General features: G+C 36.5%; 1 protein-coding gene across 34 annotated transcripts in view; it reads left to right on the forward strand.

The window, feature by feature from the left end:
- Positions 1–22662, forward strand: part of NEK1 (NIMA related kinase 1) — a 220044-nt gene that overhangs the window by 46080 nt on the left and 151302 nt on the right. For all 34 annotated transcript variants that reach the window (XR_011436683.1, XM_070261349.1, XM_070261372.1 and 31 more), the window contains 2 exons: positions 2410–2470; positions 5613–5764. Coding sequence is in view for 33 of the 34 variants with exons in the window: in XM_070261349.1 (XP_070117450.1) it covers positions 2410–2470; positions 5613–5764 (213 nt within the window). In the remaining variant the exon portion in view is untranslated. The remainder of the gene's footprint in view (positions 1–2409; positions 2471–5612; positions 5765–22662) is intronic.

The following is a 22662-nucleotide window of genomic DNA, read 5'->3' on the forward strand; positions in this document are numbered from 1 at the left end:
ATGATGCAATGTACTATTGTTTTTTGGAAACTACTAGAGAAGAAAGAAAGACTTCATTTAATCTTGCTGAGGTCTCTTTCCCCCTATACCAGCAGTTAGGACATACAGTCTCAAGGCTGAAGCACTGGAATCCAACTAGTCAGCAATGAAAGAAAATATCCAAGCCTGATATATGCAAAACTTATGTGGAAAGAAAAAGGGGCAGATTACGATTGTTAATAAATGGAGTATTTGACATTACATGTTTAGTATATACATAGCCCCTCGTCGCTATTTAGGCACCACTTAGATTTCATTATTCATAAAAACTTTTATCTTTTGTTCTTAAGATTTATTTTCTACTATATATCACTTGTTCAGTATTCTAGCAAGAAAGTTTGTGATACGTTTTTTTAAGGCTTTAACTTTGAAATAATTTATGAGCTTTCCTGGAACATATGAACTATTGTTTCCAGTATCACTGTAATAGTCTGTACAGTTGTTTGTTTTTTAATCCTTTAATTCTTTCAATGCCATCAGCCAAGGTTAATAGGGACTACTTCTCAATCTTGCAAACCCTGGAAACTTTTTCCTGGATGTGGCTTGACAAATCACAGATAAACTCTGATTCATTAGGAATCTATATTACTAATATAGGAGTAATATAGGTGCTGTACAGTGGAACTTTCTATGATGATGAAGTGTTTATATCTGCATGGTCCAACATTGTAGCCACTAGCCACATGTGGTTATTGAGCATTTAAAATGCAGCAGTTTGACTGAGGACCTGAATTTTTAGTTACATTCAGTTTAAATCTTAATCCAAATAGCTACATATGGGTGGCAACTGTATTGGGCAACACAGCTTAGGAATTCCAGAATCTTCTTGGATTTTACACATCCCATCCTTTTTTTCTGTGAGGAAGATTGGCCCTGAGCTAACATCTGTTGCCACTCTTCCTCTTTTTGCTTGAGGAAGATTGTCACTGAGCTAACATCTGTGTCAGTCTTCCTATATTTTATGTGGGATGCCACCATGGTGTGGCTTGACGAGCGTACTGGGTTTTCTCCTGGCATCCGAACCCCGAACCCTGGGCCGCTGAAATGGAGCACACGAACTTAACCACTCCACCACTGGGCCAGCCCTACATATCCCATCTTTTAATTCATATTTGCATTTACACAAGGAAAAGAAAGACATTCAAACAGTGGAAAAATTTACCCAGTTTGGGACAAGCTGGAGATCATAAGGCACCCATTTTTCTTCCATGATAAAGAAAGAGAAAAAATGCAAATGTTTAGAAGAGAAAACACATTCACACAGTTGTTCTGAATTGACTGTGAAATAGAGTTTCACTTAATTTATCTTCTGGTGCAGTGGTTCTCAAAGTTTAGCATATGTAAAAATCACTTGGAGGGTACTGCTGGGTCCCTCCACTACAATTTCTATTTTAGTACTTCTGAGGTGGAGCCTGAGAATTTGCATATTTAATACGTTCCTGGTGATGCTGATTCTGCTAGTATGAGACTTTGAGAACAACTGCTGTTGGAGGATCCTTAACGGGAAAGATGACCATCTCAGTCATGGTTTTTTGCCTGTTGGAGTTTCTGGTCTGCTACCACTGTGGGAATATTCTCTCCACCAGGCCTGTTTTCTCCTAAAAAAAGAGAAAATTTGCTTGCCTTCCTCTTCCTTACCCAGTAAGAAAAAAAGTAGGCTTAAAATGAGTTAAATCTTTGTTGGCATCATAGTTTTGCACCTAAAGAGGGGAAAAAAATGTAGTGAGTAGGGAGAGAAAATTACTTGCAGGAAAAACTAATGATTTTTTTCTTCTCAAAATATATTCATAAATGCTAGAGAAAAAGAAGTGCGGTGTTTTAGTAATGGTAGAAAGAGACATTTGATAAATTATGTAAGAATTTTCAAATATTTATCCAATAACATGTTTACAGTTATATATTGATAAGAGTTAAAACTCATCGAAGATGCTGAGAAGATTCAGAGTAGAGTTGAAATAACTCAGTGGTTAATCAGAAAGGGATAATAAGATGATTCTTTATCAGTTTTGAAGTAAATGAGGGCTATAGATGCACATAGAATATAGAGGTTATTTCAGAGAGGAGGTAGTTGTGTTGAATTGCTGAGATATAGAACAGGCAAGCAGTGTATTGGTGTCTTTGTGGTACATTAGGTTAGTCTGAGAAGGAAGCTTGTCTGGAGAAGTGAAAAAAATAAATGGGTAAGATTGGGAGGGAGTTTGAATGAGAGGAATTCTGTGAATGGATTACTTGGGTTTAGTTAGTACAGTTTATTTGACAGCATAATTGTGACTGAAAACGGAAAAAAAAAATGTATTCTGATTAATGGGTAGGTTTTTTGTTTTGAAAATTTAACATCTTTTCTAACTCCCCCTCCCCTTTCAATCTAAGCTTATTGCAGAAGAATTTTGCCTAAAAGCATTTTCCAAGTTTGGAGCACAGCCTATACCAGGTAAATGAATTTAATATGAATCCTTTCACCTGTTTGTGATAATCAATATACTGTTATACTAATTAGTAATATCTACTAATTGTACTAGAGATCTATGTAGATATAATAAGTTGGGATAATTGTATGTAAATTTGATCCAGAGAAAATGTATCTTTAAATTATTTATGATATATGACAATATACACTTTCTGATGAATTAATAACAAAATTTCCAGTTCTTATCTGCCTTATTTAAATGAAATCTATCTTGATATCTTCTGTCTTTATCAAATGCTTAGCTGATATTCTTAGAATATTGTCATAGAATGTTATAAAATGTCTTGGTTAAGTGTAAATCTTTATGTAAAATATTTTTCTTTGAGAAATACTTCATATTCTAAAATGTTAACAAGTAAATTAATGTGAGGTCAGTAACCTTACCATTTTTCTTTTAAATGTGGCCAGCAGCAGCAGAATATTTGTAGGATTGTGGGTATGGTTATATATTATGTGTGTATATATATATATAGATAGATAGATTTTTGTGAGAGGGAAATTACATTTTTTCTACGTAAGGTGGTTTCAGAATGGATTTCTAAAATTAGTGGAAGTTATTTAAGATTTGAAGAGTACATTGTTTTTCAAACCTAGTGCTTCTCATGTTTTACTCCATTTTGAGTTTGAGTAAATAAATAAAAATATATACTGTATCATAAAACTGAGTCCATATAAGCTGAAAGTGGTGTGGCAGTGCATCCTAGGAAGGCCAGCTATACCTAGCTCTTCTTAAAGATGCTTAGATCCATCCTGTCAGTGCGCAGAGACTGTCAGTCCCTGAGAAATCAACTTGCTCTAAAAAAATTCATGAGAGACAGTCACACAGCAGAATCAGCCTGTTTCTCCTGGCTGTCAAGCCTCATGAGAAGTCAAGTCTTAATCAAAAGTCTCATTGTCACAAAAGTCAGAAATACTCCATGTCAGCACATTCTTTCCACATAGATAAGCCTACGTAGGAAGTTATTTTGTTGTAAGAGGAGTTGGAAGTATGGAATATTTGGTAGCATGGGGCTAAAATGGAGATGTATTGCTAATAGGCCTATAAATACTTTATGGGCTCCAATTTCCCATATTAAGCCTCATCCTACTAGTAGCCTTGTCACTGAGCCTGAGAAATGCTCAAAAATCAGATAAGTCATTCTCCCTCTTCTCTGGAAGTGAATGGGAACTATTCGTATCTGTCTCTTGGAATCTTCATTTTTATGCTTTTGTGCCTCCAGCACCTTTTCTGACATACACAGTATTTCTTTGATTATGTTAATACATGTAGCCAGGTTACAGTGTGACTTGGTATATCTGTGTTTTGATTTGATTTTACGGTTGAACTCTCAAAGGGAAATATTTTTTCTGCGCATTTCCTGGTTCATGTTAGGATATAGTTGGAGTAAGTTTGGAAAACCTTACCTTATCACACTATATCTCATATCTTCAACACAAATTACTTATGAATCTCTAAAATACCAATCAAATGGCTAATATTATTTTTATTTTTATAAGAGTTTACTAAATTATATGAATAATGTGTTCATTATAAAAACTAAAAAGAAAATAAAAATTACCCCTAATTTTAACACACACTGTTATATTTAGTATATTTTTTTCTGTGATAACATGCATAATGATTAAATTAGGGTTGCTTTATAAACAAAGGTTTGTTTCTTTTAATTCACAGTGTTATATGATGAACATTTTCTAATATATTCAAAGATTCTTTGAAGAAGTGAGTTTAATGGTGGTATTTCATGGTGAACTTGCCAGTTAAATTTTTTTCTCCTTTCCCCCTCCTAAAAAGGAAGAATACCTGTTGGAAGAGGTTGATTTAATTGATTTAGCAAATGATAAAATCCTGAGATAGCGAGCAGGCTGGAAGCAGAAGAAAGCAATCTGCTACTCAGGCTGTGGGGGAGTTTGAGCAGAGAGGCACCTTAGCAGATGTGGGAAATGGTTAGGAGAGGAAAGAGGGTTCTGGACAGGGTTGACGTAGACTACTCTTTGACATCCTTTGATATCTTTGAGAGATGTAAGTAGTAGGCTTTCCTTTTAATTACTATGGTTTAATGATTTTTCTTGAATTTATCATTGCTCTAAGCCTCATCTTTGTCTAGCTTTCAATGAGAATTTAAGACATAATGCTGCAGGGTTTATCCTTGTGTATAAATTTTTGTGTTTCTCTGATAATTTCTTTAAAATCAGTTCATAAACATTGTTCCTGATGTAGATTGCCCTCCAGAAAGTTGGACCAATTTAATATTCCCACCAGCAGTGTACAAAGGAACCCATTTCAAGGGACCTTAGCTATGATTGTTTCAGTGTTTATTCTTCAGTAGGTGTGTGGGTATAGACATCATTCAGACTACATATGAAGAAAATATTAAAGTTTCTCATAGTGATGGAATTAATGTGTAACAGTTGCTCTTGAAGTTTATATCTGATTTTGAAAGTAATCTCTAAAATAGTGAATGTTCTTTTTTAAATTTATTTTTAACAGCTTTATTGAGATATAACTCACATACCATTCAGTTCACCCATTTAAAGTCTACAATTCAGTGTTTTTTGGTATATTCACAGATATGTGCAGTCATCACCCACAGTCAGTTTTAGGGGTGTGCTTTTTTTATACGAGAAATTTCAACATCTTAGAGGACTATGGCTTTTTACTTCTTTCAAAAAGTGGCTTTTTGAGCCCCCCCTGATGGCCTAGCAGTTAAAGTTTGGTATGTTCCACTTCAGTGGCCCAGGTTGGGTTCCTGGGCTCAGAACCACACCACTGGTTTGTCAGTAGCCGTGCTGTGTTGGTAACTCATACAGAAGAACCAGAAGAACTTACAACTATACACAGCTGTGTACTGGGGCTTTCAGGGGGGAAAAGGAACAGAAAGATGATTGACAAACAGATGTTCACTTAGGACGACTCTTCCCCTGCAAAGAAAAAAAAGTGGCTTTAGTGTAAAATAGTTATAATGAAGGCATTAGCATGTTCTAAGGAGTAAATAAGATGTTTATTGAAAAGTCTCAGAGTCTCTCAAATGATTGTAAAAATGAAAAAGTGATATCTTGAATTTTGAGATTAAAGATATAATATAAAGAACTCTATCTTTTCACATAGCTAAAAGACCAGCTTCAGGACAAAGCTTGGCTTCTGTTGTGTCTGCTCCAAAAATTACAAAGCCTGCTGCTAAATATGGAGTACCTTTAACATATAAGAAATATGGAGATAAAAAACTACATGAAAAGAAACCACTCCAAAAACATAAACAGGTATGATCATGTTACAAACTGTATATTAGTAACAAATTCAGTTTGACCTTATTTTTATTGCAGCTCAATTCAGTTTTCTTGATATTCATGGGATTGTTTTGATTAAGTTACTAAAGAACATTGCTGTTCTCTGCTTCGCCAGTCTTCTCCAGTCTTCTAAAACTAAGAAGCCTTACAGAAGTCATAAAACAAATTAAGTAGCTATATTAGGTAAAGTAGTTGGTGCAATATAAAAGAAAGTGACGTCATCCATTAAATCACTTTTGAACAACCTAAGCAGAGCCATTTATTTTTGTGCATAAAACAAGTAAATATCTGTGATACGCTTGATAAAAATTTGCAAAAATTTTGTATTTGAGAATTCACAATCAGTTAAACAAATCAAAATCATAGGGCTGGAAGAAATGTGATCATGTGGTCTACTCTATTGTGTTTCAGATGAAAAAATTAAGGCCTGTAAGTGTTTAGGTGACATGCCCAAGAAACACTCAGTGTTAGTTGCAGGACTTTGACGTTTTTCTTCATGTCAATAGCTGCATACTTTGGCATATGGAACCTGTTTTGTTTTGGACTACAGGTATACACATGTACATATACACACACACATGTTTAGATACATATGTGTACACACTGCTGTAAGATAAACTTCACAGTAGAAATAATGATCACTTTGGTTAAAATAGATCATAAAGTAGTTCAAAATGATTACTGTGAAGCAGTCATCAAATAAGTTGTATAAGTCAGCATCCAGTCAGGAAACAGAAAAACCAAAATAATTTGATCAGGGAAAGTTTAATATAAATAATCCTTAACTGTTTTTAGGGAATTAATTTTTAAGGGATAAAGAGAACTCTAAAAGAATACGGAAATAGCAAATATAGGAAGCAGCCACTACTCCTAGTACTCAGACAGAGTACCCAAAGAAGGACAAATTTTGAAATATATCCCCAACCCCACCCTTAAGGCTGAGATTCAGACCTTATTGGGTGTGGTATGGCTGTAACCCACTGGATGGCAGCGTTCACTGAGGTGCCACAAGCTGAGGCTGGCAGACATGAAATTGTCCAGTGTGGAGCTGATCAGACTCCCTGGGAACCTGCCCAGAGTACCAGTAAAATGTACTGGCAAGCTGCTTGGGAACCATTGAACTTACTGGGAAAGCTGTTGGATCCTGGTGGAACTTGGCAGGTGCTGCTGAACTCTTTGGGTAGCAGGCTGGGATGCCAGCTGGGCACCAGCAGAATTTGGTGGGAAGCTGGCCTTGAGGGGCTGCTGAAACTCACAGGGATGCTGGCAGGGGCACTGACAGAACTCTCCTGGAAGCTGCCCACAGGGTGAGTGTCACTATGTGTCCCACCCTTCTGCGTGGCTCACTAAAATCTTCCACAAAGCCCTCTTATAGTGTATTATCAGCAAAATCCCTTGTAGTCTAAACTTATAAAGATCGTCTTTACCTTTTTCTTCTAAACCTGCCCTGTCCCTGAACACACTGTCATGCAGCTCTCTTACATGGTGGCTGTTTCCTCTCTAATCCCTTAAGACCACTGGGTCTAGAGGTAGGATGGGGAAGGTGTTTTCCTTGCTTCTCACTGCCAGACTCTTCCCTGCTCCCTAACCCACCCCACCAAACTTTGAGCTTATGCTACCAGACTGTATCACCCGCTATCCCTGTGTGTTAGGGGTATCTGCAGACCCTTGTTTTTTGAGGATTTTAACACCTAACTCAGTGTCAGTCTTCCCAACACTGTCATAATTGTTGGTGATTTCTGTATACAAAAAAGGTGGTCCTTCCAAGGGTACATGGTCTATTTTCTTGATTGTTCTTGTTCAGTGATCTTGTCTCCCACCTTACCTTAGAACTCAAACCTGTAGTCATGCCATCAAATTTGTCACTGTTGACAATAGCAGCTGTTCCATGGTCTCAGTTATAAGCATCCCTCTCCCTGACCACTACTTCCTATGTTTCTAGCTTGTTCCTCGAGGACTCTTGTCTCCAAAACTAATTTGTCCTATTTTGGATCCATGGGTCTTACTAGTTTTTTCATTGTCCCTCTCTTCCTAGTTTTCATTTTCCTTTTCTCGTTTAAATTCCATGTTCTCTCATTATAATAATTTCCAAAACCTCTACTCTTTCTTGCCCCTCGCTTCCATTATTACAAATTACCTGGCAAAAACTTAACTTGGTGAAATCCAACTCTCCACCTCTTTTGTGCCTGATCTTGGGCAATAGAATGTGGTTGGAGAAAACGTACAACCATTCTAACTGGTCTCACTTTAAATTTATAACCAACAGTGTCAAGTGAGTACCTTCTGGCCGCCCTATTATATTTCCTCAGTCCATTTTCTCTCCCACTTTCTAGATGATTATTTCTTACCTTCTTGTTTTTCATTTCAGGCTAATAACCTTGCTTTCTCTTTCACTGAGAAAATAGAAGCAATTGGAAGAAAATTTTCCCACACTCACTACCATTTCTTCCAGTTAGTCATATCTGTTTGTAAATATTCTGCCTTTCTTCCTATTACTTTGGATGATCTGTCTCTGTTTTGATCTAGAGCCACCCCTGCCATTTGTGTACTATTATTATTATGGATTTTTTTGCCTACTAAAGTACTTCATGCTCTCTTCCGCATCATTTGATTTTTCCTCTCTACTGAATCATTCCTGTTAGCAAAAGAACATTGTATATTGTATCTTCAGTCTTTTTTAAAGAAAACCCTTCTCTTATCTCCCGTATCTTCTTCCAGCTACTTTCCTATATCTCTGCTTCCTTTAACAGCACAACTTTCCTAAAGCACTGTCAGTGCTGTCTCCAGTTTCTCTCTTCTCATTTTCTCTTGACCCTATTGCTTTCAGGGCTTTCTTTGTCACGGTTGGTTTGAAACAGCTGTTGCCAAAGACCTCCATATTGTGAAGTCCAGGAGTCACTTGTCTTCTTCCTCTATCTCAGTTTTTGACTAGCTTGATTACTGCCTCCTTCTTTGAATATTTTCTTTACGTGAATCCAAAGTATTACATTCTTCTCGTTCTCCTACCTAATTGACTGCTTTTCTCAGCCTACTTTCAAGTTCCTCCTCATGTCCTTGACTTTTAAATGCTGAAGTACTTACATACTCAGTTCTTGGATATCTTGTCTCTTGTACCATACTCTCTCTCTAATTGGCAGCATCTGTGAACTGACGCCCGAATTTATATCTCCAGCCTGGACTCCTTCCCTTAACTCCAGACTCATATCTGTCTTAATATCTCTAATTGGATTTCTAATAGACATCTCAAAATTAATATATGTGAAACTGAACTCCTGATTCCACCCCTTCCCCAAACTGATCTTCCTCATTTCAGTAAATGGCAATTCCATCCTTCTATTTGTTCTCATCAAAAACTTTTGGTGTCATCACTGACTACCCTTTCAACATCACATCCTGTTGACCCTGCCTGCAAAATATATTCACAGTCTGACTGCTTTTCATTGTTTTATCACCACATTAGTCCTAGCCACCCTCATTTTTCACCTGGGCTATAATAGTAATCTTTTTACTGTCTTACTGTTTTCAAGCTTAGTTCCTTCAGTCTGTTCTCTCTTGAGCAGCCTAAATACTTTCACGATGAAGGTCAGGTCATTGTACTCTCCTGCTCAGAGGATTCCAGTGGCTTTTCATCTCACTCAGAGTAAAAATCAGAATTCTTACAAAGACCTACAGAGCCCTCTGATGCCCTTACTACCTCTCCAAGCCTCATTTTCTACTCCCCCTTGCTACTCCCAATCCAGCCATGCTAAACCTGTTGCCTTCAAACATGCCAAGCACTTATCTGAAAAAATGTGTTTATACTTGCTGTCCACTTTTCCTGGAGCACTCTCACTTAGGAAAACTGTGTGGTTCTCTCCCTTACATCCTTCAGATCTGTGCTCAAAGCTTGCTTAATGAATAGAACCTTCATCTTTGATCACACTATGTCAAATAACAACTGTCCTTCCACCCCATCACAGCGATTTATCTGCTTTGTTTTTCTCCGCATTATCGCTGTTTAAAGTACTATGTGTTTTTCATGTCTTTGCTTGTTGCTGGTCTCTTCCATTACAGTGTAAGCTCTATGAGAGCAAGGATTTTTGTTGTTATTGTTCACTGGTTCCTGGCAAATAGTTCCTGGCAAGAAGTAGGCACTCAATAAATATTTACCTCATAAATTGATGAGTGAATAGTTCAATGAGTAGTAACTTAGACTTTGTCAAGTCACTGCCTGCTCATTCTTTAAAAGAATGAATAAAAACCAAAAATTTTAGTCAAGCTCTCTATAAAAGACATTTTGTTATTATTTTTAGGAAATTGATAACTATTGAAAATAAAACCTGGAGAGAAAAACTAATCATAGTCAACTCTCTTGAGAACACTGGAATATGTCTTTATTCCAAAAGGTCAACAGTAGGAAAAAAATAGTTTTAGTAACTGATTTCTATAGTTAGAAAAATAAGTAGTCTGCTAAGATTATTATTAATAGTAGTAGTAAAGGTACTAAAAATTAATATAATTCCTTTAACTTCCTGTTGTAACACCAAAATTCAAATCTAATGATCCTTAGAGTCAGGCTTATTGACATAAAAAATGTATAAAGTATGTTCATGTAGAAAACGTTTAGTGGCAAAGTCCCACCCTACCAAATAAATGTCATACTCATGCCCCAGGTTTGAACTGCATGCAATATACTAATCTCCCATAATGCTCCTGAATTCTGAGTCAGGGCTAAATTGGATGTAGCACTAGTTAATGACTATACCCTGTATGTACTTTTTCCTTTCTTGTCTTTGTTCATTACATACCCTCTCCTCCTTTTAAAGTGTTCTTTTCTTTTCTTCTTTCTTCTGCATAGGTACATGTGACATTGATCATGTACTATTCTGTGAGCCCTCAAAGAGTACAAAGTAAAGACCATATTTGTTCTTCCCTGAAATCTTATAGTCTAACTAAAAAGACAAAGCTCTGAAAAAAAGCAAAAGGAGCCGTTTGTGTGATAAATGTTCACACTGTTAGCTTATATATTAAAGAATATAATGTTCGCTCTATGTCCTAGGACACTGCCACATGGGATTACAGTTTTCCACTGCTCTAAGGGAGGTAGGAGAAACCTCAAATAACTTTTTTTCCAAAAACCTTTTTTGTTTCTTTGCTAATTATCCCTTTCCCTCAAATAAAAGCAGGAAAATAATTTCTTCCTTATCTGAACTCCTTAGCACCTCATATGTGTCTTCTTAATGTTATTTTTATTAAAAAAATTGTCAGCTCTCTGAAGCTAGGGACCGTGTGTTATACATTGTGCACAGAGTAAGCTCCTAGTAAGGTTCTTTTTAAAAAATGAGTGAAAAAATGATTGAATAGAGTGAATTCCAAATCAGTAAACAAATATTCTTTAATATTTTAACAGCACTTAATAGGATTAAAGGCCAAATAAAACCTCTGCTTTTAGGCACAAGCAGAAAGCCAGTGTTTTTGAGCTTTTATTCTTTTTTTTACCACCACCTCCCTGCCTTGTTGTTTTGCTACCTTTTTCTTCCCCCTTCTTTTTTTTTTTTAATTTTTTAATTCTGGTCTAAATAGTTTATAAAATTGTGAAATTTCAGTTGCACATTTATATTTGTCAAACACCATGAAAATGTGCCCCTGCACCCCTTGTGCCCACTCTCCCCGCCCCCCCCCCCCCACTTCCTCCTGGTAACCACTAAATTGTTCTCTTTGCCCCTAAGTTTGTTTATATTCCACATATGAGTGAGAGCGTATAGTGTTTGTCTTTCTCTGTCTGGCTTATTTCGCTTAACCTGATGCCCTCAAGGACCAATCCATGTGCTTGTGAGTGGGATGATCATGTCTTTTTTTTGTGGCTGAGTAGTATACAATGGCATACCATTGTATATATATATACCACGTCTTCTTTATCCAATCATCAGTCATTGGGCACTTGGGTTGCTTCCATGTCTTGGCTCTTGTGAATAATGCTGCAATGAACATAGGGTACACATGTTACTTTGGGTTGTTCATTTCAACTTGTTTAGGTAGATACCCAGTAGTGGGATAGCTGGGTCATATGGTAATTCTATTTTAAGTTTTTTGAGAAATCTCCGTACTGTTTTCTATAGTGGCCGTGCCGTTTTGCATTCTCACCAGCAGTAGATGAGGGTTCCCTTTTCTCCACAACCTCTCCAACATTTATTATTTCTTGTCTTGGTGATATAGCCATTCTAATGGGCGTAAGATGATATCTAAGGGTTGTTTTGATTTGCATCTCCCTGATGATTAGTGATGTTGAGCATCTTTTCATGTACCTATTGGCCATTTGTATATCTTCTTTGGAAAAGTGTCTGTTCATATCCTCTGCCCACTTTTTGATTGGGTTGTTTATTTTTTTGTAGTTCAGTTGTGTGAGCTCTTTATATATTATGGAGATTAACCCCTTACTGGATATATGATTTGCAAATATTTTCTCCCAGTTGGTGGGTTGTTTTTTCATTTTGATCTTGGTTTCCTTTGCCTTCCAGAAGCTCTTTAGTCTCATGAAGTCCCACTTGTTTATTTTTTCTTTTGTTTCCCTTGTCTGAGTGGACATCATATTTGTTAAGATCCTTTTAAAGCTCATGTCAAAGAGCATACTGCCTGTATTTTCTTCCAGAGGTTTTATGGTTTCCGGTCTTACCTTTAAGTCTTTGATCCATTTTGAGTCTATTTTTGTGTGTGGGGAAAGATAATGATCTACTCTCATTCTTTTGCGTGTGGCTGTCCAGTTTTCCCAGCACCATTTATTGAAGAGGCTTTCCTTTCTCCATTGTATGTTCTTGGCTCCTTTGTCAAAGATTAGTTGTCTGTATATGTGTGGTTTTATTTCTGGACTTTCAATTCTGTTCCGTTCATCTGTGTGCCTGTTTTTGTACCAGTACCGTGCTGTTTTGATTACTATAGCTTTGTAATGTGTTTTGAAGTCAGTGATTGTGATGCCACCAGCTTTGTTCTTGTTTCTCAGGATTGCTTTGGCTATTCGGGGTGTTTTGTTGCCCCAAATAAATTTTAAGATTCTTTGTTCTATTTCTGTGGAGAATGTCATTGGGATTCTGATTGAGATTGCATTGAATCTGTAGATTGCTTTAGGTAGTATGGCCATTTTAACTATGTTTATTTTTCCAATCCATGTACATGGAATATCTTTCCATTTCTTTATGTCATTATTGATTTCTTTCAGTCATGTCCTATAGTTTTCCTGGTATATATCTTTCACCTCTTTGATTAAATTTATATCTAAATATTTTATTCTTTTTGCTGCAATTGTAAATGGGGTTGTATTCCTAAGTTCTTGTTCTGTTAGTTAGTTATTAGAGTATAGAAATGCCACTGATTTTTGTATGTTGACTTTGTATCCTGAAACTTTGCTATAGTTGTTGATTATTTCTAGTAGTTTTCTGATGGGTTCTTTAGGGTTTTCTATATGTAAAATCCTGTTGTCTGCGAAGAGCAAGAGTTTTGCGTCTTCAGTGCCTATTTAGATTCCTTTTAATTTTTTTTCCTGCCTAACTGCTCTGGCCAAAACCTCTAGTACTATGTTGAATAAGAGAGATGATAGTGGGCACCCTTGCCTTGTTCCTGTTCTCAGCACGATGGCTTTCAGTTTTTCCCCATTGAGTATGATGTTGGCAGTGAGTTTGTCATATATGACCTTTATTATGTTGAGATATTTTCCTTCTATACCCATTTTATTGAGAGTTTTTATCATGAACAAATGTTGGATCTTGTTGAATGCTTTCTCTGTGTCTATTGAGATGATCATGTGGTTTTTGTTCTTCAGTTGTTAATGTGTTGTATCACATTGATTGACTTGCAGGTGTTGAACCATCCCTGTGTCCCTGGTATAAATCCCACTTGATCGTGGTGTATGATCTTTTTAATATTTTGCTGTATTCGGTTTGCCAGTATTTTGTTGAAGGATTTTTGCATCTATGTTCATCATTGATATTGGCCTGTAATTTTCTTTCTTTGTGCTGTCCTTGTCTGGTTTTGTGATCAGGGTGATGTTGGCCTTGTAGAATGTGTTATGAATATTTCCATCTTCCTCATTTTTTGGAATAGTTTGAGAAGAATAGGTAATATATTGTCTTTAAATGTTTGGTAGAATTCTTCAGAGAAGCCATCTGGTCCTGGACTTTTATTTTTGGGGAGGTTTTTGATACTGTTTCAATCTCTTTACTTGTGATTGGTCTATTCACATTCTCTATTTCTTCTTGATTCAGTTATGGGAGGTTGTAAGAGTCTAAGAATTTATCCATTTCTTCTAGATTGTCCGGTTTGTTGGTGTATAGTTTTTCATAATATTCTCTTAAAATCTTTCATATTTTTGTGGTATCCATTGTAATTTCTCCTCTTTATTTCTAATTTTATTTATTTGAGGCTTCTCTCTTGTTTTCTTAGTCTGGGTAAGGGTTTGTCAGTTTTGTTTATCCTCTCAAAGAACCAGCTCCTTGTTTCATTGATCCTTTTTACAGTTTTTTTGTTTCAATTTCATTTATTTCTGCTCTAATTTTTATTATTTCCCTCCTTGTGCTGAGTTTGGTCTTTGTTCTTTTTCTAATTCTGTTAGGTGCAGTTTAAGATTGTTTATTTGAGCTTTTTCTTGTTTGTTAATGTGGACCTGTATTGCTATAAATTTCCCTGTTAGGACCGCTTTTGCTGCGTCCCATAAGGGTTGATATGGTGTGTTTTCATTCTTGTTTGTCACCAAATGTTTTTTGATTTCTCCCCTTGTTTCTTCAATGACCCATTGGTTGTTCAGTAGTATGTTGTTTAGTCTCCACATTTTTGTTCCTTTTCCAGCTTTTTTCTTCTAGTTTATTTCTAGTTTCATGGCATTATGGTCAGAAAAGATGGTAGATATGATTTCAATCTTAAATTTGTTGAGGTTTGCCTTGTTTCCCAATATATGGTCTATCCTTGAGAATGTTCCGTGTGCACTTGAGAAAAATGTATATTCCACTGTTTTTGGCTGGAGTACTAAGTTTATCTGGTCTAGTTTTTCGTTTAAGTCCACTATCTCCTTGTTGACTTTTTGTCTGGATGATCTCTCCATTGATATAAGTGGGATGATGAGGTCCCCTACTATTACTGTGTTGTCATTGATATCTCCTTCTAGGTTTGTTAATAGTTGCTTTCTGTACTTTGGTGCTCCTGTGTTGGGTGCATGCATGTTTATAAGTGTTAAGTCTTCTTGGTGGAGAGTCCCTTTTATCATTATATACTGCCCCTTTGTGTCTCTCTTTACCAGTTTTATCTTGAAATCTACTTTGTCTGATATAAGTATGGCAACCCCTGCTTTCTTTTGTTTACGCTTAACTTGGAATATTGTCTTCCATCCCTTTACTCTGAGCCCATGTTTGTTTCTAGAGTTGAGATGTCTTTCCTGGAGGCAGCATATTGTAGGGTCTTGTTCTTTAATCCATCCTGCCACTCTGTGTCTTTTGATTGGAGAATTTAATCCGTTTTCGTTTAGAATGATTATTGATATATGAGGGCTTAATACTACAATCTTATCACACGTTCCCCAATTCTTCTGCATATCCTTTGTTTTTCATCCTGTGTATTTCGGACTTCCAATTTGATTAGGTAGTTTTCTCTGTTGGTTTTCTGCTTTCTCTCCTTGTTTATCATAGATGTCTCTGTTCTAATTATTTGTTTAGTGGTTACCCTTAGGTTCATATAGAAAATCTTGTAGTTAGATAGTCCATTTTCTGATAGCCTCTTGTTTCCTTAGACTATACTGATTCCATCCCTTTCCGCTTCCCCTTCTAAGTTATTTCTGTCATATCTTTTTCCAACTTGTGTTGTGAATTTGTGGTTAAAAAGATGAGATCATTTTTGTTTTGATGTTTTCCTTTTCTTTATCCTTGATGTTAGAGTTAAGTGTTTGCTAACCTGATCTGATAGAGAGCTGCCATTTTCGTATTATTGCCTACCTATTCATCTCCTTGCTCAAGGCTTTGTAGCCCCTTTCCGGTTTTTTTCTTTTTTTCAGGTATGAGGTCTTTCTTGAGGATTTCTTTGTTGGGGGGGGGACGTGTCTTGTGGAAATGAACTCCCTTAGCTTTTGTTTATTTGGGAAAGTTTTTATTTCTCCATCATATTTGAAGAAGATTTTTGCTGGCTAGACTATTCTTAGCTGGAAGTTTTTGTCTTTCAGGATTTTGAATGTATCATTCCACTCTCTCCTAGCCTGTAAGGTTTCTTCTGAGAAATCCACTGAAAGCCCGATAGGGGTTCCTTTGTAAGTTTTCTTCTGCCCAGCTCCCCTTAGCATATTTTCTTTGTCCCTGACCTTTTGCCAGCTTCACTACTATATGCCTTGGAGTGGGTCTTTTTACATTGACAAAGCTAGGAGATCTGGAGGCCTCTTTCTCAAGGATTTCCAGCTCCCTCCCCAGATTTGGGAAGTTCTCAGCTATTATTTCTTTCTTTTTTTTTTTTTTTAAAGATTTTTTTTATTTTTTCCTTTTTCTCCCCAAAGCCCCCCCGGTACATAGTTGTATATTCTTCGTTGTGGGTCCTTCTAGTTGTGGTATGTGGGACGCTGCCTCAGTGTGGTTTGATGAGCAGTGTCATGTCCGCGCCCAGGATTCGAACCAACGAAACACTGGGCCGCCTGCAGCGGAGCGCGCGAACTTAACCACTCGGCCACGGGGCCAGCCCTCAGCTATTATTTCTTTGAACAAGCTTTCTGCTCCATTCTCCTTCTCTTCCCCCTCTTGAATACCTATAATCCTTGTGTTGCATTTCCTGATTGAGTCAGATATTTCTCTGAGAGCTTCTTCATGTCTTTTTAGTCTTAGTTCTCTCTTCTCCTCCCTCTGAAGCATTTCTATAGTATTATCTTCTAATTGGCTGATTCTCTCCTCCATATTGTCAGCTCTGTTGTTTAGGGAATCCAGATTTTTCTTTGTTTCATCCATTGTGGTTTTCATCTGTAGCAATTCTGATTGGTTCTTCTTTATGGTTTCAATCTCCTTTGTGAAGAAGCTCCTGAATTTGTTAATTTGTCTTTCTGTGTTTTCTTGTAACTTGTTGAGTTTTTTTATGATAGCTGTTTTGAATTCTTTGTCATTTAGTTATGGATTTCTCTTCCTTCAGGGTTGGTTTCTGGGTACTTGTCACTTTCCTTGTGTTCTGGGACTTTAATATTCCTACTCATACTGCTTGATGGGGTAGATTTTTGCTTCCTCCTGTTGTTTTTATCAGGTCACAGCTGCCATGTACTGCCACTGGATGGAGATCAGGCACTGTGTATTCTGGGCCTGGCACGATCAGGGGCTCCAGCCACTGACTGCTTTTCTCTCTGAGCGACTGATCGATGGCAGTTCTGGAGCACCGGGCAGGGGGAGGGGTACTCTCGTTCCCCAGTGCTTCCCCCAGCCCCTCCTTGTCTCTCTGAATGGAGCTCCGGGTGATTGCAGGACTGTGCACTTTCCCTTTCTTTGCCACTGCTGCCAAGCTCTCCGTGCCATGCTCTGGACAATTCTGGGGCTGCAGTACTGAGTGGGGGCAGGGCATCTCTCTTCCCTGCGCTCTTTCCCTTCTGTGGCTGCCACTCTCTCTGCACTGAGCTTCGAACAACTCTGGGGCTGGAGTACCAGGTAGGGGCTGGGCGCTCTCTCAGCCATGCCCTTTCCCCTCCATTGCTGCCACTGTCTCTGCACCGAGTTCCAGATGGCTCTGGGGCTGCACACTTTCCCCGCCGCCACTAGCCCCCTCACTGCACTGTGCTCTGGATGATTCTGGGACTGTAGTAGGGTGGGGATGGGGCACCCTTCTCACCTGCACCCTTCCCGCTGCCACAGCCTATCTCTCACCACAGAATTCCTGTGGATCAGCTTCCACTTCCTCCAGAGGATCCAGCCCCACCACCACCTTCAGGCGTATGGCTGTGTGGGTCTCCCAAACGTCTTTTGTGACGTGTATATGTCGTCTGTTGGTGTATGAATGTCCCTTTGGTTGTATCTTAGAGGGGAGAGTCCAAGGGAAGAGGTCACTCCACCATGATGCTGATGTCACCCTTGAGCTTTTATTCTTAATGCTTAAAGGTAACTACTTCAGTGTGAGATAATGAAGAGAAAGCTTTAGAGCATTTGAAATCAGTTCTTTACATATGTGTCTAATTTCTGAGATAGAAACTGATTTCTATTAAAGTTATTTGGTTTTTTGAAGTTATTTAAGTAATATAATGTTTATTTTCAACTTTTTTCTATAAAGTATGTATTTTAATAAATTTTCTGTAGTCTTTTAGTATGGTTTTGACAGTTTTATATAATAAAAGAAGAAAGAACCATATTCCCAATATCCAAATACTACATTTAATTTAACTTAATTTTGTTGTGGGCCCTTCCAGTTTTTATTCAAATATACATTGCCTGTATTTTTATTGTGGCTCTGATAGCATACAGAAGATAGCATATCTTCTGATGTCTTTATTTAATATTGTATATACTCTTTGTAAATTTTTATTTATTATTATCAGTGGTTATATTTCATTGATATGAAGTCAGTCAGATTGATTGCATTCTTATAAATGTCTTTTTAAAAAATCATGCCCTGGAATCAAAATTTCTTTGGAGATATATTTATTTCTTCTCATGGAGTTCAGTGAAATACGGATTCACCATAAAGATATTCATCAATATGAAATGTAGACTTTTCAGATTTTTGTTTATTCCAAAATGGTTTTTATGAATACAGTCCATTTTAACAATTGGTTTATACACATACAGAATCTACGTCCTACCAAGGAATGAAATTACCATGGAGAGGAGGGGTGTTATTAGCTCAATAAGGAATATACACTTCGGTGGAGTTGTAGAAATACAGTCATCCTGTTTCTTGACCAAGTTTTAGCCTGACAGAATGGAGAGATCAAAACTCTTGGTGAGATGGGACCAATGATATAAGAGAAGGCTCCTTTGTATATATATATACCACATCTTCTTTATCCTTTCATTTATCGATGGGCACTTAGGTTGTTTCCATATCTTGGCTATTGTAAGTAATACTGCAATGAACATTGAGATGTGTATATCTTTTCGAATTAGTGTTTTTATTTTCTTTGGATAAATACACAGAAGTGAAATTGCCAGATCATATGGTAGTTCTATTTTTAATTTTTTGAGGAACCTCCATAGTTTTTTCCATAGTGGTTATACCAATTTTCATTTCCACCAACTGTGCACAAGGGTTCCCTTTTCTCCCCATCCTCACCAGGACTTGTTAATTCTTGTCTTTTTAGTAGTAGCCATTCTGAGAGGTGTGAGGTAGTATCTCATTGTGGTTTTGATTTGCATTGCCCTGATGATTAATGATGTTGAGCATCTTTTCATGTACCTGTTGCCATCCTTATGTCTTCTTTGGAAAAGTGTCTATTCATATTACTCAGCCATAAAAAAGAATGAAATCTTACCATTTGCAACAACTTGCATAGACCTAGAGGGTATTATGCTAAGTTAAATAACTCAGTCAGAGAAAGACAAATACTGTTTGATTTCACTTATATGTGGAAGCTAAAAACCAAAACAAATGAATAAACAAAAGAAAATAGAATCAGACTTATGGATACAGAGAACAAACTGGTGGTTACCAGAGGGGAGACGGGTGAAGGGATGGGTGAAATAGGTGAAATGCATCAAGAGGTAAAAACTTCGAGTTATAACATTAATAAGTCATGGGGATCTGAAGTACAGCATAGAGAATATAGTCAATAATATTGTAATGTTGTATGGTGACAGATGGTAACTAGACTTAGTGTGGTGATTGTTTCATAATGTATAAAATTATCAAATCACTATGTCATACACCTGGAACTAATATAATATTGCCTGTCAATTATACTTCAATAAAACAAAAGAAGGCTCCTCAGCTTTGGGCAGGATCGTAGCCAAGTGTTTAATCTGTTTTTTCGTATGGCTGATGGAATCAAATAATATGTTGGTTTTCTTAATGTTTCCTCTCATTTTCAGTTAATATTTATTCAGTATGCAAGAGCAGCATGCTGTGGAATTTTCAGATTCCAGTTAATCTGAATAATAGATACCATTCTATCAAATATTCTGAATGACTGATAAATAATTTAGTTGATTGTTATAAGTGTTTTGGATTTCAGGCAAGGTTGTTGCCCTTAAAAATTTTAGGCAAATAAGCATGATTTTCTAAACCAGACCATTGAGAAGTAAATAATAACCAGCACTTGAAATATCATATAGCTTAATTAAAAACATTTCGCTTAAAACTAAATCTGTATGCACAACAGTGTGAATGTACTTAATGCCAAAGAATTGTACACTAAAAAAATGGTTTAAATGGTCAATTTTATGTGTATTTTACCACAATGAAAAAAATAGAAAAAAATTTAAGAGGAATATTTTAAAAAAAGAAAAAAGGAGATGGCAATCAAATATGTGAAAAGTTTTTTGAATCTAACAAAAGAATTGAAGGAAAAAACTAAATGTCTAAATTATTTTAATTATGATTTTTAAAATATTTTTTCTTTGGTTTTTACGTAACTTATATTTCTTTTGAAAAGCCTTATTTTTTTCCCAGACAATCTAAAGCATATTTTGGATTCAGATTCATAATGGCTTTTTGGAATTTTTAATTTAACTTCCTATTAAGCTTGAAAATGAAAAGTTTATAAGGAAAACCATAACCACTTGATGATACTGTCTATCATTTTTTAATTGCAAAACGTTAAGCTAATATGGATTGGTATTATTACTCAGCATATCATAAAAATAGTTGCACGTCATAAAAACTTTCTTTACTCCAGTTCTCATAATAATCGCTTATTTTTTTAAAGGCCTCTGTTAAAACAAGGGAGTAATTATTAAACCACCAGAGGGAGCTCCATGAATATGTTTCAGTATTTTGGTTCTGATTTTAAAAAAGAAACACAAAACAAAACATTTCTCCAAGTATGGATGTTTTATGTTACCATATTTTTCTCTTCTGTGTAGAAATAGTGTTCTGAAAATACCTGTATGATCTGAGAGGAACAGCTTGGGATTTTTATTTCACAAATATTTGAGTATCATATATAAGGCAAATGGAACGTCAAACGATGAATATCATTTTTGCCTTCATATAACTTACCCAATAGTATGTAGGTGTATTAGTTAAACATTTTCTTCTTCTTTTTGCACACTATTGTGTAATCTAGTAAAAACCTGGTTATTTATGGTGAGATGCTGTATTATTTGCATTAATGTTTTTTAATTGTTTGGTATTGTGGTTCACAAATTTCGATACCAGTGCCAGACCTGCTGCCTAAGAGTTAACCTGTCAAACTTGGCAAAATATGGCATGCAGGGCTCTAGCTCCAGATATTATGATTCAGTAACTCTTGGAGATATGTGTTTTTTAAAAGCTGCTTTATTGAGATGTAATTCACATCCTATACAATTCATCCATTTAAAGTTTTGAATCAAATGACTTTTAGTGAGGTCACAGAGTGTGCAACCATCACCACAATCAATTTTAGAACATTTTCATCACCTCCCCAAAAGGTCTTTTTCCCGTTAGCATTCATTCCCCATTCTTTCCCCACCTCTGTAGTCCTAGGCAACCGCTAATGTACTCTCTCTATAGATTACTTATTCTAGATGTTTTATGTAAATGAATCATACAATGTGTGGTCTTTTGTGACTGGCTTCTTTTACTTAGCATAATGTTTTCAAGGTTGTAACATGTATCCATGTTGTAGCGTGTGTCAGTACTTCATTTCTTTTTATTGCCAAATATTCCTTTGTATGGAAGGAATATATATTTTTATAAAACTCTTGTGTAACATTCCCACCAGTTTAAATTCCGTATACACAGAACACACTTCGAAATGTTAGCTGTGTGTTTGTAATACAATAAAGAGCATTACCTAAAATTGTTTTTTTTTCTTGTACTTCAGTCATAGTGCCCATAGAGCTCTAGACACAGCTCTTGACTATTTTAAAATTGGACTGTGCTATCTATTAGTCGTGACAAAACCATGACTTTTAGTTGAATTTTAGTGGGTGAAAAACAGGCACTTTTTCTTTTAAGTAATAGATGGAAAGTAACAGACTCTACTACACAAAGTATTTTATGGAACTTAGGGGTGTGTGTATATGTGTGTGTGTGTGTGTGTACGTATGTGTATGTTCATTGAGTCTGGGTGTGAAATATGTTTCTTACTTTGGGTTACTTTTAGAAAAAGTTTGAAAGCTATCGCTATTTAAATATTTCAGGGGCCAGTCCCGTGGCCGAGTGGTTAAGTTCACGTGCTCCACTGCCGCGGCCCAGGGTTTCACTGGTTCAGATCCTGGATGCAGACGTGGCACCGCTCGTCAGGCCACGGTGAGGTGGCATCCCACATACCACAACTAGAAAGACCTACAACTAAGATATACAACTATGTACCAGGGCGGATTTGGGGAGATAAAGCATAAAATAAATAAATAAGTATTTCAGTATTATTGTCATCTCAACCCTAGTGTCTTTTCTGCAGTTAAGTGGTGAGTTATATGGTTAGCTTAAATAAGAGTTAAATTGAAATAACTAACGAAAGTTAGAGGTTAGGAGTTAGGAACTAATAATGCAGTGAGGGCGTGGGATAGTCCTGGGAACTTACTGCTTGGGTCATTTTGTCAAGGAGTAAACTTACTATTTAGTCATGCTGTGAGGTTTATTATATAGCTTTTAGTTAAAACATATTGGTTTTTATTTTATTTTATTAGTATTATTTTTTTAAGATTTTATTTTTTTCCTTCTTCTCCCCAAAGTCCCCCGGTACATAATTGTATATTCTTCGTTATGGGTCCTTCTAGTTGTGGCATGTGGGATGCTGCCTCAGCGTGGTTTGATGAGCAGTG

This window comes from Equus caballus, chromosome 2, assembly GCF_041296265.1.
Source record: "Equus caballus isolate H_3958 breed thoroughbred chromosome 2, TB-T2T, whole genome shotgun sequence".
Lineage (NCBI taxonomy): Eukaryota > Metazoa > Chordata > Mammalia > Perissodactyla > Equidae > Equus > Equus caballus.